This window comes from Excalfactoria chinensis, chromosome 1 (assembly GCF_039878825.1).
Source record: "Excalfactoria chinensis isolate bCotChi1 chromosome 1, bCotChi1.hap2, whole genome shotgun sequence".
NCBI classification, from domain to species: domain Eukaryota; kingdom Metazoa; phylum Chordata; class Aves; order Galliformes; family Phasianidae; genus Excalfactoria; species Excalfactoria chinensis.
In genome coordinates, this window is record NC_092825.1 from 30,075,594 (window position 1) to 30,096,898 (window position 21,305).

The window sequence follows — 21,305 nt, forward strand, 5'->3', positions numbered from 1 at the left end:
TTCCACATGCTGCACCAGTTTCATTTTGCAGATCCGGAAGGGAAAATTAAAACAAGCAGGGATTGCATTTACAACAAGTCAACCAGTGCATCACGTTCTCACAGAAATATGCCAATGGGAAATAGATCACAATTTCTTCATGTCTAAGAACATGCAACTGTTCCTGGTGCACACGAAGAAAAAAGACCACTCAGGAACACAGTCAAACCCACCAAAATATCCACTTTAATTTGACTACGTATCTTGCTATTCAACTATCTACACCCTGATTTTCAGGTCATAAAGAGAAAAAAAACAACCAACCCCTCCAAAATAGTGTGCACATAAATTGATTTAATTATTTTCACATAAGCCTGAGTGAATAGCACCTTAAGACAGAATATTAGTTTTTCACTGGGGTATGAGAAACACTGGCTTCTCCTTTCTGAATTCATGGCTTTAGACACACCAGTAGGTCAAAACATTTATAACAACCCCATCAATCATGATCTCAAGATTCATTCAATATAAACAACAGCTACAACATATCTGACATATTGGCTTGTACTTTCCTTGCCTCTAGGGAAATACAAAGCAGGATAGCAATTGCCACATCCATTTTGTTAAGGACCTAGTTAACACTACTTAGACACAGTTCTTATGTACTGGGAGATCTGTTTTTAAGATGTGAGGTAATAGGATTATATATCTCTTAATAAAGATTGCCAATATGCAGCATCTTATATCTCAAAGAAGTATCTACATAAGCTTAAAAATGAAACTTCATTGCCCTGATCTTATAATACAGAAATTGCATCTCAAGATCTGAAGCACTTATTTCTAAGAAAACCCCACTACAAAAAAAAATATATATATATTCTTGCACTTCCCCTCTCAAGCGTAACTTCCCTCTAAGTAGATCTGGATCTGCTGTATTATGAGAGACTCTTTGTCTTCTAATCCTGTATCATAATCCTAACAAGGAACATGTGTCTCAGTCTGCAGATGGAACAAAGTGAGAAAAAACAATTGTCCAAAAAGACAACTTTGGAGAGTTGTCTGTTTTCCAAAATTGTATACAACTTTGCTTTAACACCTTTGTGATTCTGGACTATCTCTTGTTCCTCACCTAATCCCTTAAAGGCAGAATATATCAAATTTGCATTAGGAACAAGCAAATTAATCATGGTGAAGTCTATTGGTCACTTGCTAAATATTAAGAAGATATATAAGGAGAAAAAGGCATTTTGCTATGGCTAGATACATCTTTCTGAGCAATGCTGAAGCCATGACACTGGGATGCTGGGGTTCACAAATGCTTAGTTGACCATCTTCTAGTACACACCTTTAAGATTAGAACTGGCTTGGAGGCAGCCATGTCAGCACAGACCAAGTAGATGTGATCGTCCATGTCCATCCAAGTACACACACGGTCATCTCCATTATATTACACTATGGCACAGTCTCCAATCTTTGTTGTAGCTTTAACCTGTTCTTCCTTCCACTCACCCCTTGGTGTCATACGACTCCAGTTACATTTGCTACTTGCACATTTTTCTCAAACTCCTCCAGACTTTTGGAGCTATCTTGTGAAACAATCGTGGAGACACTGAGGGGTAGAAAATTTTAGCAGAAAGAAAGAAAATAATTGATAGTAAGGATAGAAGACTGAGACTGTAATAGTTAGCAAGTGATGGAAGACTCCTGTTTTATGGCTTTTTAGAATGAGAACTTAATTACTATATACTACAAGAAATAGTCTCAGTAATTTCTATAATAAGAAAGAGAGAAAAAAAAAGATCTTTTTTTTCTCTGATTACTACACAGTTGACAAGTAAAATTAGTGACACTTTAATGAACAGTTACATCACTTAAAATTCTGTAATTGTGATGTCAAGCTTAACACTCCTCTTTTAAGAACTCCCTAATACTAATTGGACTACACACTCAGAACCAAATAAAACCAATGAATTAAGTTCTTCCAGTTCCTGGAATCTTTGCAACAAGTAGAAATGAAGGAAGAAAGGTTTCACTTGAAATATTTCTGAGATGATGATGACAGATATAGAGCCAGGCTTACTTGGTAGTCCTACTGGTAAGTCTACAAAAGTCTGCTGTCCATTTCACACAGAGGCTACAGTCATCCCTTGAAACCAGTACCTGTTCCTTCTTTTGAAGGTCTCTTTCATACCACAATTCTTGTCCATCACTGTTTTTTCAGGTCAGACGTTTTTTGTGATTTTTGTGGTACATAGTCTTAAAGTATAAAACCAAAACTTATCAAGTCTAGGCCCTACTGATTCTTTCTCTAAAACTTGGACAAAGGTTTACCATTTCCTAAAACAAATTGTACAGAGGAGGAGAAAAACACATAGAATGAAGTTACTCTAAGATTCAGAGATCATTTAATAATTAGAAAGTAGACAGCAAATCCAAACCTCCAAGCATTTAATACTTTCAAAGCAATTATTTCCTGATTGCAGCCATAATACCAATATAAATAACTAATTTTTTCCTTCCAAACTGTTTTTTTTTTTTTTTACACTCCGGAGTCTGTTTTCCACTCCACTTTTTGACCTTTCCAAAATATTCATACTTAGCATGTGATGGTCAACTGAACACATAAGTCTGCCACTTTAATGAAGGTAACTATAAACAATGAAAATACAGCTATTTCAGCAGAAGCTGAAATCACAGAATCACAGAAATAATAACCCACTGCAGACCTGGTGCACTCCATGACTGTCACTTAATGCTAAAATCTTAAATGACTGTAGTCATGGCATAAAACCCTCCAATTTTATAAATCTCATTTTTAATCTGATTTATGAACTTATAAATTAAAATATGTTTGGTCGTTTTTGTTTGTTTGGTTTTTTTTTAGATTTGTTTAAAACAGAGCCAATGCTTGGAGGGTGCAGACTGAAGCCTAGGTGCTTCAAACTGTACACACTTCTAAACTTGCTCTTAACCTCAACTGTCTGCAACAAGTTGAGGGATCTTCTCCCTGTCCACTTGTACTTGTGTGCCCCGCTGACTCAGTGGTAGAAGTGCCTCTTGCAGCACCGGAGGCTCGGGTTCAAATCCCCCCTGTGGCTCCAGTGGTAGAAGTGCCGCTCTGCTACACAGAAGGCTCGAATCCCGGGAGTTGGACTCGGTGATCTCTAAGGTCCCTTCCAACTCGCACGATACTGTGATACTTAATTCAAGATGCTGAGTCACCACATAATACTGCTCCCCTCAATAACTATCTACCACAGCTCGATGCTCAAAATTCAATCCTTATGATGCCTGGCATTTTAACATCATTCCAGCTTCTCTTGTTCCCTGTGCTGTCTGTCTCACAAAACACCACATCTCTCTCGTAGTGAATTAGCCTACCATTCTTCTACTTTGTCACATGGGAATAGTATTCTCTGTTTTTCTGAACCATAATTATTCTTTTCAATTCATCTTTAATACTGTTGATCAGAAAATCATGCCTTTTTTTTTTTTCCCACCCCCCACTGCAAATAGTTTTTTGCATTTGCATTAATTTCCATTCTCTTTGCAAAAGTATTTATCTAGACTCTATATTTCTGCTACAGCAAACTCTGGGTTTCCAGATATTTCTACCCTTTCCCAACACTCAATCTAAATTGCTGTCATAAAAATCTAGTTTCCATGTCTGCAAGTCTGACTAAGACAGGTTCCTTTTCAAATTCTTTCATTTACTTCCTCTTAGTCTCCACACCAAATGTCAAAGACTGCAGAAACTAATTCCAGTAAGTTTTCTGCTCTAGTTTTTGCTCACAACTTCAGCCCAAGTCACACATGGTTTACCACCACTCTCATTTTTGGGACTTTCTCCAAGTTGCCTTATGCCTGAAGGTCAGTCTGGCATTCCTCTGCCCTTTCTTTCAATCCTTCTTCAAAACAAACTCTTCCAGGCAGCATTCAAATCTTAATCCTTCCCATAATAAAGCGGTAACTGAAGAGATGACAAGGATGTAAAATATTTGACCAAAATTTTCTTAATATTGGGAACCAGACTACAGTTTAGTATGCTGGCTTTATAAACACACAATACCACTTTTCTCTGGCAAGCGCAGAAGGGAAAGGCATCCACTCCTACTGAATATAAGCTTTCATTTTCAAGAGTTGTGTCTAAACTTCTTTCTTATGACTATAGCTTAATAAATACAAACCCAAGACAGCTTTCTTCTGGATTCTAAACACAGCTGCCATTCCCAATCTACTGCAAGAAGACAGATTTATCATCCCTACCTCTATTCCAAATAATCTTGCAAATAACGATTATGAAAAAAACATGTATTTACCAAAAGCACTTTGCAGAAGTGGTTCTAGTTGAGGTACAACCAAACTATGCAAATAATTGCTCTACTTCTACATTGGCAATTGAGCAGATGTATAAGATATTTTGCATGTTCACTTCAACTAATCACATTTTACTTCTCAAGATAACCACTTGAAGCATGATCTACAGCGCCGCTTATCTCAAGCCATATTTATATATACATTTCCTTATTTTGAACAGAAATGTGCACACAATATTAAAATAAGATCACTTCTAAATAATGCACTACTTTTCTTCAATAGCTACATTTGTGCATAAAGTTATATAGGTATTTATGCTTTATGTTGATTAATCAGTCAGGATGAGATAGCACACAATTAATTAATAACAATGAAAATCCACGAGTGTATGTGGATGCTCAATTGTTGCCCCTCAAAATCTATGAGAAGCCACTTTCAACTTAAGGAGGTAGTTCATCAACTATTAAGAGCAATATAGAAAAACCTTTTCATACTACTTATCTTAGTTATGTAGCACAAACTAATCCCATTCATCCTAGAAACTGCATGAAGTAAAGATCCTGACACTGCAAATATCATAAGCTCCATTATTAGAGGTCTGTATCATAATGGACTAAGCTCTGTCTCTACTCTGACGGCTTTACCAATTTCAAGAAACAACCACACTATAACTGGAGCAAAACGTGCTGTCCACAGAAGGCAATTTATTGAAATTTTCAGGACTGAAATCATTATTAATAAACAATTAAGCGAAGCAGAAGGAAGAAGCTAAAACAGAAAGACATACCGCTAAAACTAGACTAGTCCAGTAACTGAAAAGAACAAAAAGTCCAACCAATCAACATCCCTCCCCCTCTCCCCTCACCACCCCAGAAAAGAAAAAAAGTCGAATGCCTGTAAAGCTTTTTCAGGTGCAAAACATAGTGCGTTCTCTGAAGGGCTGGTTATACTTGTTACTGATCTGACCCACTGCAGAAGATACACAAGTTTAATGTCTACCATGCTGAATAAGCAAGCTCTGAAATTTTAATTTTAAATTATTGTTCATGGCTTAAATAACCTTGTTGATTTATTTTCTCTTTGAAGAAGATGACTTTGCACTTTTTCAGTTTTTCAAGTAGCACTTTCGCCTTTGTTTTTCAGAAGTGTTCGTTGAACACCAAAGGCCTAAAATTAAAAACTGACTAGTCAGAATCATTTTCAAATAGCTGATCAGAAAGCTACATTTAAAATTGGAACTATTTTACTTATTAAATGATCCCCACACTCAACTAAGACTGGCAGCTTCCCAGTACTTCTGACCCATGGCACATCCTGAGCAGTATTTCTATTAGCAATTTTTTGTTCATTAACTTTTTTAAGCATTCAGGACACAGGACTGCACGTGTCTTCAAAGCCAATGCATTTTGACTTGGAATATACCGATATAAAGACACTACAAACTGAATGTTGTTGAAAGCCTTCAGAAGACTGATCTGTGGTTTCAGCCCAGCGCTTAACAGACCAGTGTGAACACTACAGAAAATTTCCCCCACACTGGCCAACGTTGTTCATTACTGCAGAACCCAAAACCAAACCTCCTTGCTTCAACTGCCCTAAAGGGTTAAAAGTGCTCTCGTGAAAAGAGACCACATTCTTAAAAACAAAACGAAACAAAAAACATTATACAAGCAATATATTAATGTAACATTTGAAAAATGAATATTGTATTTTCTACTCTGGCTTTACTAAAACTGAATATTTGTCTTCTTGATTAAAACAAGTAGTTTTTAGAATGTAAGCTACTGGAATACTTCTATCTAAATCACCTGTTCCACATGTATCAAGTTTTTTAAACAGATCATTTTTATTTAACAAGAAGTAAAATCCCTAACTATTTAAAGCACTCCATCATTCAAAGTTAGCCTAATGTTAGACATTAACTATACACAGTAGAAACTTTGGCACGTGTGGCTTTTCTAGTCCCTACCAATGAGATGATTATTACACAACATTTGCCAGATGTGGGCAATAAGAAACATGGTGGGCTTTTCTGTTTTTGTTTTTAATATTAATTCTAGTACTTTTATTTTTATAAAAGCAATAAAATTTAGTTATGGAGGCTAGATACTCAAGAGTTGCACCATCCCTCTAAAGTCACTGACTCCAGCCTTCCATTTTCCAAAGCACTGAAGAACACAGAAATACAGCACACTGGCAATTTTGGATGGTGGCATATGTGCATGTGTGTGTTTGGATGGTGTCCAGCATGTATATGTTTGTCTGTGTTTGGATGGTGTCCAGTGTATGTGTGTGTTTGTCTGTGTTTGGATGGTGTCCAGTGTATGTGTGTGTTTGTGTGTTAATTCCACAAATAAAAGACCATGGGTTTATTACTTATACCATATATGCTTAAACTAAATCTTAAGCAACGCTGCAGAATTTGTAAATCACTACGTCTTTTTTCCATACAAAGCATCAATTACACAAACCAGTTATTATTTTTTGAGGACTTGTAAAGTAGAATGTGTAGGCAAATGACAGTTAAAGACCATAAGGGATTTTTATAAGACCGATGCACTTATATTGCTCAGTTTCAATCCATTTCTTCATCTTCAGTAGCACAGCTTTCCCCCAAATATCTTTAAATGTCCTTTGTCACTGACTGTACTGAGAGGTTTCTAATTATTTGTAATTAAAGCAGGTTACATTCAGAGTAATTTTTAATTAACCCAAGTAATTTCTTGAGCATTCAGTGCACCCTAACAACACATGCTACATCCACACTTTCCTATCACGTCACATTTGCGCATGCACACAAAAAATGACAACACTTGATAAAGTTTCAGCCTTGTGTGAAATCAGGACTTAAGTCTTATCTGTATTATCAGCATTAATGATTAAAAGATAAAAGTCATACTTGCAGAAAACAGTTACTTAAGTCATGTCAGTTATGTACATCTTCCCAAAAGCGGAACCAAAAGCTCTAGAGTCGTGGAAGAAGTCGTCATGTCTACTGTAGTAAACTCAGATATTTTATTTTGTTTGGTTTGTTGATTGGTTTTCTATATTTCTATGTTTGTTTGTTCTTTTTCCAGAGAATTGTAACGCACTGTGGAAAAGTTCTGGTAAGGTTTTTGAACGTTAATAGCTTGCAACCACCAAAGCATTATGTACTCGATGTATAGTTGCATACTGCCTTTACATAAGCACATACAATGGACACCTTAACTCAAAACTCACATCCACAATTTAGAGTATGAGTTTAAGGAGCCCGAATTCAAACCAGATGCAAAACTTTACAGTGATGATAAACCTAAGTGACAAGGTTTTTATTCTCATGTATCAATATCAGATTCTAGTTGGCTTTCAGGATCAATGGAACAGGACTGGCACATCTCAGATATTCTTTAATATCATTAGAATTGGAAGCAATTCAGAATCTTCTGCTTCTCTTCGAAGAAATGTTCATTAGTGTCCATTTCTCTACTTGACAAAAGTGATCCATCAATCCAGAAATAATAAAAAAAATAAAAATAAAAAATAAAATTTAAAAAAACACTTTTTTTTGTGCCATAAATGCAGCATTTTTTAATACAAAATTAGTACAACCATTTAAAGGAATTTCTACATCAATTTAACTGTCTTTTAAAAGTACTTCAGAAATGCAAATTAGGAGATTTGGAATGTTTCTGGTCCAGGAATAGACAAGAAGAACTATGTTACTGTGGATCCACACACTATGCAGTTTTAAGTTACCAGTTATCAAATATGGTATTCCTCAAAAAATCTTGTTTTCTCTTGCACATGGGTGGCCTGGCCAGCTGACTACAGCTATTAGTCCAATTGGAGAGCTGGAAATCTCTGGCAGATGGCTGAACTTTTTTCTTTATACCTTCATAAACTACTTTCTGCCCTCTCTCCCAGAAGCCAGTGAAAATGGCTGGGTGTCTAGGGAGAATGGAGATCTGAACTGTCAATTAAATGATCAAACATGCTGAAAGATATTATCAGACCTTTCCAAGAAACATCTCTATAAAACAGGCATGTGCAAGTACATTTGCTAGACATGAGACAAAATACATATTCATCACATGAATGAAGTGTTAGTTGCATCTCCAGTCATGTAATGAGTATACCTACATTTGAGTCTGAATTCCTTCCCATGAATGTAAGTTTCCAGGGTGCTGGTGGGGAAGGGGCGGTCTATTTGATACCCTTCCTTCTCCTTGTGTTCAACTCCCTGCTCGTATCCAGGAAAAACAAGTTGTTGGCACCACTGATTAACATTACTGATGGACTTCAACCACAAGACCAGGAACATCTATTGCTCCAGGTATGTTTTACCATATGTAATTCAGCACTATGAAAATATCTAAGCTAAATATCCATTAGATAGTTATAAATGAGGTAGATCCAGAAATAGAAACTACACTAACATGACAATCCACCCATGCTTGTTTATACTGCTCAAAAGATTTAGACAAACAGTGCTGTATAGAGATACCTACAGTATCATTTATCCACTGTAGACATATAATCAGTGTAATTTCCTTTGCAAGAAAAGAAAATTCTCACAAAAGAGGTAAAATTCTAAGTCTCCACTAATCAGCTGATGATTACTTGGAAGAATTTTTCCACTTTATTGGTTAAAAACTTTTTTTTCTCCCATGAAGATTTTGCCCCAAAGGGAGGCCATTCCACAGCATTCCTTGAAGACTCCTTGGAAAAAAACAACTGGCTTTTCAACTGACAGCAATTAACAGATGTGTAAGGAATGCAATCAAATCAAGTTCCCCAAGACTAGCAACCTCCTTTCTGCTTTTATTTCAAAGTCAGAACAAAGACTCAACAAGGAACCAGTAGTTTGTTTTGGAAGGGTTCCACAGCCTCTTTTCGTTATGGAAGTTGAAGACTGCATAAAGACATCAGAAGTATATATAAAGAACAATTATTTTTTTAAAAGTGGTTTGAAAAATTATAATTGTTCCATATGTGTTTTCTTTGCATGACTTGGATATATATTAACACAGTCTGATTCAACCTCTTCTATTAGTGAACATATCTTTTCACTTCTAAAATAACCCATCAGATCAAGATATGTGCATATCTATTATATTAGTTTATTACATATATTTTTATTTATAAATAAATTATATTTATTTATATCTCCTGTTGTAAAAATTAGATTGAACATTTTTCTATGTAAATAATTTCTAATCTGTAAGGCGTTTGAAAGAGAAACATTAGCAAAAGGAACAAGATGTTTTATTTTTGATACAGTGCAATACCACTCTAATTATCTGTTCTGTCTACATACATTCTGATGAGAAAAAATTTACTTATTAACGATTACATACTGATCATAAATTACTTAGGGAATTAGTTCTAGCACGTTAATCTGAATGAATCCTTACAGTGGACATACAATCGATATTAAACCTCAACTGAAGCATACCTACATTCAATAATCACACAACATCATACAGAAGTGATTGAAATTAAAAAGAGAACAAGCTAGCACTAAACCAGACCAACTTAAACTTCACTGCTAATATAACATCCAAAAAAAATGTATTTTTTTTTTCCTTCCTGTATTTTGTAAGTACCAGTATAAAATAAAGTACAGAGAACAGATCTACCAAAAAGTTTTCCCATGTTGACCACATGGATGGATGAACCAAGCTAGTGACTTCAGGATACGGAACGACCAATTCAGTATTGAACAATTTTGATTCTTTCAAAGGAGAACAAAAATCTTTGCAAAGTTGAAGAAAGATGATTTTACGTTCATCTAAACTAGCTGCACTTCCAGGAGAAGGACTACAGATCTAAGTACAAACTCTCAGTTTTGTATTCACCATGGGTAAGGCAGGAGGATATCATGTATTTTTATTACGTTAATACTTACAACTTTGTGGCAAAGGGAACCTTAACTTTTTTTTTTTTTTTTATAATTAAAGAAATACATTATTTAAATCAATGAGATGCTTAAACTACAGAATGCTATGCTAGTGTAAAAGTTGTGTCAACTCTACCACAAAATAGTAATAGATGACATGCTTAAATTAAATAGTTATTAGTCAGACACCATCTGCTTTTTCTTTCGTTCTTTTCTGATCCTGATTTGTAAGAAACCACATCAGTATCAAATGTCACTTAGTTCTTATTCAAACAGAACAGTCCAGACACAGCGGCTGCACCAGCTGACTTAGCTGACCTGGGACTAGAGTAAAAACAAACCCCTATAAATCACCAGATGTAAGCAATTGAACAGTGATCAATTTAATTAACTGAACAGCTTTCTGAAGTTTATGGTATTGTTTTAACCCTTCAGGCTTCTTCATGAAAGGTAACTTGCAATTTGTATTCAAGAGTAGGATTTGGCCAGAGGGCTACATATTACTAGGTTTAAACACTTTAGATTCCCACTGATAAAACCCAAGTCCCACATATCAAAACGTCCTTTTTCACTCCCCCTTTAGAGTAGAATAGCAAGATTTCTTTTTCGGCATCTTAGAGAGACAATACCATGTAGTGAAGAGGGAGAAGAACAAATTAAACAGATTTTAGATTTCCTCTAAAATCAAGAGTTTTGGTTTGGGGTCCTATATGCCTTTTACAATTTTACACCCATATTACTGATGCCACATGAAGTAACCCAATAACCTATTCTAGACAAAATAATTAACAAGGACTTAACTGTGTGTCACAACTACAACCACAGTTTTATGCTACACACAGAAGTGGCCTTGAAAATACACTCTAAAGAGACTGGCACAACATCTTTTAACATAGATAATTGTCCTGAAGCTGCACGTCAAGGGGATTTCCCCACATTGCCCACTGAAATTAATGGAATTCTGTCATGATTTAATGCAATTGGGATTTCAGCCAAGATGTATAACAGTAGAATATAACTCTTGTTATACAAACTTGTACAATGCAGACTTCAGAGCATTTACTAATGTTTGTTCAGTGCCTAGGACAAGAGAGCTGAGGCTTCTCAGCACTACCACAACATAAATTAATTCTAATACAGTCTTTGTATCTGAGAGAAGTATAAAAACTATAAGGATTAAGCTTAATTACACACATTTTAAACAACCTGCTAAATAACATGACATAATCAACTTCCTAACCACAAACTGCTCTATTTCCAATTATTTTACTTTAATCTCTGTAATGCACCTATTTCTACTAACCCTGCAGAGTTAGTTCCACTAACTAGGGACAAGAATAGGATCTACTTACAAAGACAGAAGAGTTATATTTGCAGAGACTGGTCCCAGATTTGGAATGATCTCCAGTTCATTGTTGTTCAACTTCCTATTAATATAAAATAAAGTCAGTGTTGAAGTAAGTCAGAAGTACATCCATAGGATTTCCTAAATTCCTGAGCAGCGTCAAAATTTGAAATTAATTCCAGTTTCATGCAAGATTTCAGAATAACAAACATTTTTGCCAACCAGTTTTCCCTGGGTACTGATATCTCTGCAGTACAATTAGCCTATACAAACCACCTCTTTTTTATTTTTTAATTAAGACAAATGAACTTACACTTCCCGAAGACTATGAAGGTGATCCAAGAAATTGGCCTTGATTGAAGATAATTTGTTGTGACTGAGATCCCTGTGAGGTTACAAAAATAAACAACCAGTCAGTTTTGCCATAGACTGTTGAGTAAATCGAGACAATCACAATTAGGAATATGTTACCATTTGTTTCCAAGTACGCAAAATTATTTGTTTAATGTTAGTAAAATTAGAATGCAAACTCACTTAAATGTACAAGGTACAAATAAATGCAAATGCCTTGATCACATTCTTTGACAGTGTCAAATAATTTCCTGAACAATTTAAAATAATTGTTCATTTGGGGTTTTGTGCGTGCGTATATCTTCAAGTGTTTAAGACTGATGACAAACAATTCAACATGGTAACTTATGTACATCATCCTCCCTCCCTTCCCAGGGAAAGAATTGGCTAAAGCATGTGGTTGACTACTAGGAAAATTCATAAACCAAGGTTCATTGCCACCTCAATCTTGAATCGATTACCGCATCTGTACCATTCTACTCTTCCTGCTTGCTTCTTTAAAGCAGCTCACAAATCCTAGCTACACAGCGAGGACTGTATATCAATCTCAATTCTATTTTCACATAATACAGGGCCTGCAGAAGCAAATCTAGCATAGTCCTTAAGTAGTATCAGAAGAAAATATACACAAGAAGGCATAAATCTACTTTGAATTTTAAGAAGTTTGTGTATTATTCACATTAATATTGCATTTAAATGCACCTGAAGTAGCTCTAGCACTCAGCTTCTACTGCTCTGCACTGAAGATTCCAAAATATAATTTGATGCAGTTTACAGCAAACCTTTTTTTTTGCAGACAAGGGTGCTTTTGCAGACAAGGGTGCTTGCTAGGATACTAAGAATGCAACACACTTTCTTGACCATTGCCAAGAAATTAATTTCCCTACAGATACTCTGCATCTTCACTGTACATCCTCCTGACCACTGGAAATCATCAAGAAATACAATCCTAAGAAACAATTTTCTGTGGTCTCACAAATACTGAAAACATAATGGAAATAAGAGAACAACTGCACAATAGAAGGCAGAGAAACTGATTACAGAAACTCAAACCTGTAGAGATTAGCCCAAGCATTTCCAGCTGGCCTCATTACCAGAGATAGCTGTGTTGAAGGCCTCCCCCATTTTAGTCATCCACCCACCACAACCTGCAAGTTCCTACTCTTTGTTACTATCTTATCTGCAGTGATACAGCTGTCTGCAAAGTGCTTGCTGTACATTATAACAGTTAGTTTATAACACAAGCTCCACTGTTTTTAAGGAACTCTTAATCTTACGTAACTGAGTTTGCAATGCAGGCCCACAAAGAATTGCATCGGTGCACTTCAGCAGCAAGCAGCTTCAGCATCTGGCTAAGGGGCATAGACATTTCTCTCACTTAACACTTTTTTCCCATGCTAATTGAGCACTGGATCTTAAACACTCAACAACATCCCTGACCATGACACAAGGGCTGTTCCAAAAGTAATGCCTCCTATTTTTCACCCACAGCATCAAAAGCAGATGCTGCCAGTATAGTAGCAGAGGTTGAACCTTCCCACCAATATTCAGTTACATTTTGTTACTGTGATGGCAGCAGATGGGCAGCCTGACAAAATGGCATCTGATACAGAAACACATACAAAGCAAAGGTGTCAATGAATTTCTCCATGCAGACAAACCTGTGCTCACTGACACACACTGACACCTACTTAACAAATGGAGACCTAAAGGTGGGTGGCATGAAAGCAGCAGTAGTTCACCTCTGCTGGTGCAGATTGTTACAAACATGGCATGCAGACTCTTGCTCATCACTGCCAAAAAAATATCATAACTGACAGACTCACGTAACTCACTTCCCAAGTTAGAAAAAGAAAGACGATCCTCACCTTTGTTTTGATGTTTCTGAACCAGACTGACTTAAAAAATAAAGATATAAAAAAAAATAAATTGCTAAAAATAATCCCAGGCATACACGTGCATTACAAACAGCAACAGTCAGGCCGAGAGTTCTGGGGTGCTGCTGCTGGGTTTCCCAAACTGGTGCACTGTATGAACCTGTATGAAAGAACTGCAGGTGTGGCAGGCATTTTTTGCAGCACAAAAAAAGGTGGGGGAAGTGCTGGGGGAAGCCCCAGAGAAGAGACACACCCTCCACCACATGCAAGTGGCCACAAAGGGATAACTTCTGGGATCCAGCTCAGGTTTTGCACACCTGACATTGTACACCTGCGTCTTCTTCCAGGTGCCTAAACTCCTAAAGACTTTCCTCTTAAAAGATGGAAAACCAGCACAGATCTAACATTTTCAAGAAGCCACAAATGTTAGTTTCATCACTATGATTTTGAGTTCTCCTGTAAATGAGGTTAACCACACTTGAGTTAGAGGATTGCATCTTTCACTGCTTAAAAGTCTAGTGCAAACATTTGTCTGGCCATAGACTTTATAAAAAAAAAAAAAAAAAAAAAAAAAAAAAAAAAAAAAAAAATTGTTAACATTTGAAGACACCAGCTGTACAGATTAAGGTTTCTCATACTGACTTCTTAGATGAAAAATACACTGTAACAAAGACTTAGGTTATATTAGTGATGGGAATCTGACTTGCTCTCTTAAAGCAGACAGAGCAGAGATGATTTTTACTCTTAATATTAACCCAGAATTTGGCTTTAGTCTGTAGGGATTATGCAAACTATGCAAACAAACAGCCAAAGTTTAGTGAAGTTATGGCAGTTAGTGCCTAATTTGTTAGTGCTGTTCACGCTTCAGAAAAGACTTAGGAATCAGTAATTATTTTAACAAAGAGATTTCAGCATTACTCCTAAAAACCTGCATTTCTTCATTTCACCTAAAAACCCTTGCAAAAGCTTTATTTAAAACACCCTTGCCTAAAGGACCTACCAGACAGTAACAGACATGAGTAGATTTGTTCTGCTGGAGTTATAACATGTTTAAAAAAAAAAAAAAAAAAAAAAAAATCTGGCAGAGTCCTTAAACTATAAAAATCCTGCAATTACAACCACTGCTGTGCATGATCACCACACTGGAGCCAGACACTTTCACTCATAGCTCAAGCTCACATCCATCTGGAGTCTATCAAGGCAACCGTGAGCGTAACAACTTGCACTAGGTTTCAAACCATTATTTCATGTTTGTCTTTAAACATTAAAGATACTCTCAGATTTTCCACGTAGTATGTACCTTAAAAAACACGTGCGGATAAATTCCTCATTCCTGGTTTACTCACAACAGGTTGTCAAACTCAAAGCAAAACAATAAGAAAAACAGAAACTCCTGACTGTACTGAATTGCCAGTTTCACACAGCTGTACACATTGTTGGGCAAACTATGAATTGGACAGGTTTTAATTGTAGCATTTTAGCATCCCTGTTCCAAAGCTACTAATACACATCAATTCAATGCATTTCTCGACATGCCCTAAAACAGATACAAAGCAAAGACCTGAAAACGAATCATTACCTTTCCTTCATTTGGAAAGGAGCACTGACACTGAAAATACAAAGATTATTACTATGCATTTTTCCATTTCTGAATTCTCCCTCTCTGTTGAAACCACATTACCAGGGGGGAGAAAATCTCCACTGTGATTACTTCTACTACTAAAATTTCAAAAGCCATTACAGATGCAATAGTGAAAACTCTCTGAAACTCCATTTTTATTAAGAAATCTTTATAACAATAAAATGTATAAACCTGTTCATCTCAGGTTCTAATGAAAGTAATTAAGCTTTTATCGGATTGCACCCTCTTTCAAAAGCTTGCATAGTTTTTGAGGCCCTTTAAAAACCTGTTTTATTAAATCTTTTATACTCCTTTTTGTATGAACACCTCTCATAACTCAACCTCTGCCTTCAAAAGTGAAAATGTAACTCTGAATATCAGCGTTGATAAGATGAAAAAAAATGAGAGGCCTAATGAATAAAGGGAGAGAGTGAGCATTTCTTCACACATTTATAACTTTTAGACTGTACTTAATTTACAACACTTAGTTACAATTATCATCTTCTTCCTTAGAGAACTCAGAAACCTGAGCCCCAAGTCAAATTTTAAAATGCAAATCCAGCAACAGCTCCTTAATCAGTCCCACTGGGGCCTATAGAGCTGCTAATTCAGCAGAAATCAAGAGAGCTGAAAAACAAAAAGCCAGGCTGTAGCTGTTTTAAGACACTGATCCAAAGTGACTCATAAATCAGTTCGCTATGTTCAAGTTTTAGTCTGGAAAATATTGAAAAACAGCTGTGAAAACCATACGGCCCTTTTTTCTGGCAATTCTGGTAAAGAACTAGAGGATTTATAAAATGTAAATACTAAAGATGTAATACAAACACAAGTCAAAGCCATCTTTCAGATTTTCCCTTCTGTCCTGCTGACAGCTTTAGCATTCCTAGGTGAACCTGGCAAGGAGAACTCAACAAAGCCTCTGAGAATTCACAAACACTGAGGACGCTGGCCGCCATTCAAACTCTCTTCCTCCCTCCACTTCTGGCTATGAAACATCGGCTCTAATGCAGCAACATTCTCTCCATCTCGAGACACACACATACAAGAAGTAAATTGAAGTCTAACTTTAAAACCATTTGTACACAGTCATTACAAATATTTATCAGTTTTCAGTGAATTGTTATCTTCTGCGAAGGCAGCACTACAGAGGATATTTTTGGCTAAAATCACAGCAAAGCTGGCAAGTATACTCTGTTTACACCCTATTTCATGGAGCCATTTCCACACAAAGCAGTAACCTCACATTGGTTTAAAAAAAAAATAAAAGGCAAAAAACTCTGTATAGTGTTCCATCTTCTGTTTTTCCCCATTGCACAATCTATGGTCAGACTTCACAAGCTCTTGTTTTATCTCAATGGGGATACAAAACGAAGGAAAGGTTGAACAAACTCAGAAGCTGACTTCACCGGATGTGCTGTCTGCCTGGGAGTGTAGATGGACAGAGGAAGGTGTGAGGTACAGCGTGGACCCAGATGTTCTCATGAAGAAAAGCTTTCACTGCACTACTTGGAAAAGCTTGCCTGCCTATGCTGAGAACTTGGTGTCACAGTTGTTTTCCAAGGAGCATTGGAAACCCTGCAATTAAACAACTAGCCTTTGGCTATATATGCTATGGACTTCCACGGGAAAACACAGTAAACATATAGTAATAAAGTTCATAAACAGACTTTTACAGTTTGTAAATGCACAGTTTGTTGCAACAATAACTCAGCTTACTCAAACCTTTTTTGTGTATGTAAAACTGAAGAGTACTATAATCCTACATGTTGTGAAGTCAAAGCTCCAAGTACTTAAGTAACTGGAGGTGAAAGACAATGTTCCACTCTTCCTCGGCCCCATTCACAAGAGGGTAAGGAAGAAACAGTTGGGTACTTCCAAGTCATTTGACACAAACAAAAGAAATATTTACACAAAAGCAGCCAGACCACATGGTTTGATGACACCTACAAAGACGTACTCCTGTGAGTTTAAGACCAAGTGACACAGCTGTCCAATGAGTAATCACAGCAGGGTTTCTTACAACAGACCAAAGCTTATTTATACAAGTGGAACTTATTTTCTCACACTTTTAAAGGAATGTGAACTTACATGAGGATAATTTACACTACCAAGGGAATTCTAATTAGAAAAAAAACCACCCTTGTGCTAACAAAAAGAGCCCTGCAATGTGTTTTATACCTCAGTAAAGAAAGAGCAACAGACATACTTGGATCACGGCTAACATAGTTTCAAAGCAGTAACAAAAACAAAAGTTCTGGTGTTGTTTTTTTTTTTTTGTTGTTTGTTTTGGTTTGATTTTTTTCCCCTTTTTAATTTTCTTTTCTTTTATTTAGCGTGCTGTCACATCTGAATATTATCTTACCAGCACTAAACTAGACTAAGAAAGCAAGTTGCAGAGCCTAGCTTAGTATCAAAAATACCTTCCATTTTGTCAGAAACCTAATGTTTGCATACTAAAATAGTTCAAAAGAACAGGAGAGATGAAATTTAATAGGAAACCTAGCAAGCTGTTGAATGTAAAGCAGATCTGGCATTTGATTCATATGCTTCAATCACATAAACCAAAGGGAGAAAAAAAGTTTTTTTTCCCCCCCTCACACTTTCCTGAACTGCTCATGGAAATGTTCACCTCCTGCAGCCCTTCGTGTGTTCAGTACCATATGGTGTCAATACAGCCATCCACATTTCATGAGCAAAGCAGCATGACCTCCAGACGAGGCAATTGAGCAGAATTAGCCACAACTAATTGAAAGTCTTCCTGTTTACTTTAAAGTCCTTATCTCGATCTGCTTTGGAAATGTAATAGAAAATTACGGCGACTAATACAGAAGATATTTGAATGACAAGAGATTAAAAACAAATGTGCCAAGTGTCCCGGCTCTTTTCAGGTCTGCAGAAAGCTCCCATAATTCATGCTTTGTCCATAAAAGTTTGTCACAGGAGGTAAATTCCCTGCACATGGCATTTCATTACGAGTTACCGAGAATTCCATAAATCCGTGTCACCGAGCCACACGTGGCAACTCTCAGCGTTAAGAAAGTTATTAAAACTATCGGAGACGAAAAGCGAGAGCTACAAAAATAACACCGTGACCAATAAGAAACAAAAGTTTCGGGGTTTTTTGTTTGTTTGTTTGTTTCGGCGAAGAAATGAATGCCAGCTCGGAGATTTCCCACGTTTTCCGAGAAAGTCGCTGGGGGAACAACTTTTTTTTCCCCCTTCCCAGAGCAGCAGCAGCCGCCGCCGCCCCCCGGAACCCAGCTCGGGGCAACACCTCAGCCCGACGCGGAGCCCCGCAGCCCGCTGACAGCCCGCTCCCTCCTGCCCACCACCCTGACGCTCAGCGCCGCAGCAACACGCCGGCGTTTCCCTCCCCTGAGTCTTGCCCTCCCCGACCGCAGCAGAGCAGCCCCCAGCGGGCGCCACGGCCCCGAGGGGCAGAAGATGGCGGCCGGGCACCCCCCCCACCCCGTACTGCCGAGACCCCGTACTCACAGCTGCACCGCCCCCCGCGGCAGCCGCTCGGGCAGCCGACTCGGCTCCAGGTGGTTGCAGGCGACGAGGTGTCCGGCGCAACGGCAGGACGCGGGGCAGCGGGCGGCGGCGAGGCCCCATAGCAGCAACAGGAGTAGCGCCGGTAGGGCAGTGGACACGGCGCTGGGCATGGCGGGTTCGGAGCCGCTACCCGCGTCCCTCGCGGACCGACAGATCTCCCGCCTCTCTATCTCCTTCAGCGCGGGTGGCGGTTCCCGCTCATGCCCCGGAGCCACCGCCGAGGAGGGAAGACGGTGAAGGGAGCGGGAGGAGGAAAAAAAAAGTGAAGGAGCGGGGATGGGGGGCACGCCGCACCACCAGCCACTCCGCAAACTTTGCAGCGCCTCAGCCCGCCCCCGCCCGGCCCGGGGAGCCCCGAGCGCCGCGCGGCCCGCCCCGCCCGCAGCCCCCTCCCCCTGCCATGTGACGACTACAACCCCCGGCCCGGGCCACCTCGGCCTCGCCCCGCTCGGGGGAGGACTGGCGGCAAAACCCCTTTGCCAACGGGTTCCGATGCCGACGGGCCTCGATGCCCGCTCCCCGCCCAGGAGGCCGCTGAGCGAGCTCCTCGAAGCGCGGCGGGAGCGAACGCGGGCCCCGCTGCCCAGACATGGAGTTCCCCCCGGCAGTGCGCTGACGGCGCGAGTCGGAGCGGCTCCGGAGGCCCCGGCAGGTTCCCAGCCAAGGCTGGGGTCACTGGCATGTAAAAGGTGAGGTGAGGTTAACTCCTGCCTTCCGGGTCCTGCGCGGCTAGTCCAGACTCAGTAATTAAGCCCATTATGTTCCCCACAGGATCCAGCTCCCGAGGTTCAGGGAAGTAGGCAGGGCGTGCAGATTCCACATCTCTGAGGTAATCTATGTAATTTAAGTAAATACCTATTGTTCGAGTACCATATGTAAGCCCAGACCCTGCCTGGATTCACTTACTGGAATCACTACACAGCCCCGTTCAGCAGCAGAAGAGTGTCCAACCAGTGGTGGACACTGCACATTCTTTCACACCTTTATATGCATAACACATCTCGCCTACAGACCTGGAGACAACATGAGGTGCCTTGCGAGCTTGATAGCTCCAACACCAAAACACGCAGGACTGAAACTTTTATTGCTTCCATATGCGTTTCAGGAAGACAGCTGAATTGTGCAAAACTACATATTTAGCCTGGAATCCCAGTTTTGCAAACCTAGCAGGCAAATCAAAAGTGAAAACATTTCTTCTGCTGCTGTCAATATGACTATTTTAGGTGGACAGTGTATGGAACATTGCAGCAATCCACTGACCACTGGTGGTCCTTACAGAAATCACTGAAGGAAAGCAAACAAATGCAACTTTCTACACATAAAAGCAAGCAAGCCAACAAATGGAACACAGGGTAAAAAATAGTACATATTTATAAGCTACTCTTGCTTATTTGTTGCAAATGAAAACTATCTTGGCAACAAGATAGATTGTCTTGTAGATATTCACCTCTTCTGCAGCCATTTTATTTAAAACCACTGGGTTGGCATTAGATTAACAAAGCTAAAGCAACAGTGAACTGTTCTATATAGCCAGTAGGAAAAAAAGTAGACAGTGCCAGACTCAGATTTTCAAAACTATTCAACGTTAGCTTGTACCTTTTCCCACTGAAGTGAGTAGGAAGGCATTCATTTCTTTCAAAAAAGCTAGCTTTTTTACCCATGAGGTTGCTTCACACTGTTATATCAAGACTCAGCTACAGCTAAACATGTTTTGTTCGTTTTTAGGTAAAATATGCTATAGTTGATAATTCTGCAAAGTAAACAAAAATTCAAGATGAGGATTTTCATGTCACACCAGAGAATTATCGCACATGTTACTATAAGCAAAACTGATTTAAAGTAGCCAAGCTTTGTAACACAGTTCCCACAAAGTACCTCTAATTTAGGAAAAGTGAGCATGTCTTGAGTGTTGGCAAGGGCAGTGATTCACTGGTAAGTCACAACAGAGTAATTAAGCTGTCAGTTTAGAAATACAAATGTAAGAAAATATAGAAGCAAAGCATATGAATAATATATCTGATGTATATGTGAAAAATGGAACAAGAGAGCAGATGAAGGAAGAAATCAGGAAAAAAAAAAAAAAGATAAAAATATCAAAAAGGGCAAGAACTTCTTTTTAGTTTGAAAACCATTGATGCAGTCATGGAATACTGTGCCCTTAGAAAACCTAATGCATATTTAGTGCTAGTAATATATGAAGCTGTTTTAAATTAAGCGAGGTAAATCAATTCAGAAAATTAATCCATTTGTCTTTGCAGCTTCTTTTCTCTGAATACTCAATAAAGCATTTTAAAACTGATTATATTACAAATTCTAAAATGCCTATGTGCTGTACTTCAGAGCCCCTGACAGGAAGAATTCCTTCCAGCAGGGAGATTT

At 38.4% G+C, this 21,305-nt stretch overlaps 1 protein-coding gene across 1 annotated transcript in view; it reads right to left on the reverse strand.

The window, feature by feature from the left end:
* LRIG3 (leucine rich repeats and immunoglobulin like domains 3) overlaps positions 1 to 19,347 on the reverse strand; it is a 43,625-nt gene extending 24,278 nt beyond the window's left edge. The window contains exons 1-3 of the mRNA XM_072340837.1: positions 18,867 to 19,347; positions 11,836 to 11,907; positions 11,530 to 11,604 (exon numbers count right to left, since the gene is read on the reverse strand). Of these exons, the coding sequence (XP_072196938.1) occupies positions 11,530 to 11,604; positions 11,836 to 11,907; positions 18,867 to 19,036 (317 nt within the window). The 5' untranslated portion in view covers positions 19,037 to 19,347. The remainder of the gene's footprint in view (positions 1 to 11,529; positions 11,605 to 11,835; positions 11,908 to 18,866) is intronic.
* Between the last annotated feature and the right edge of the window lie 1,958 nt (positions 19,348 to 21,305).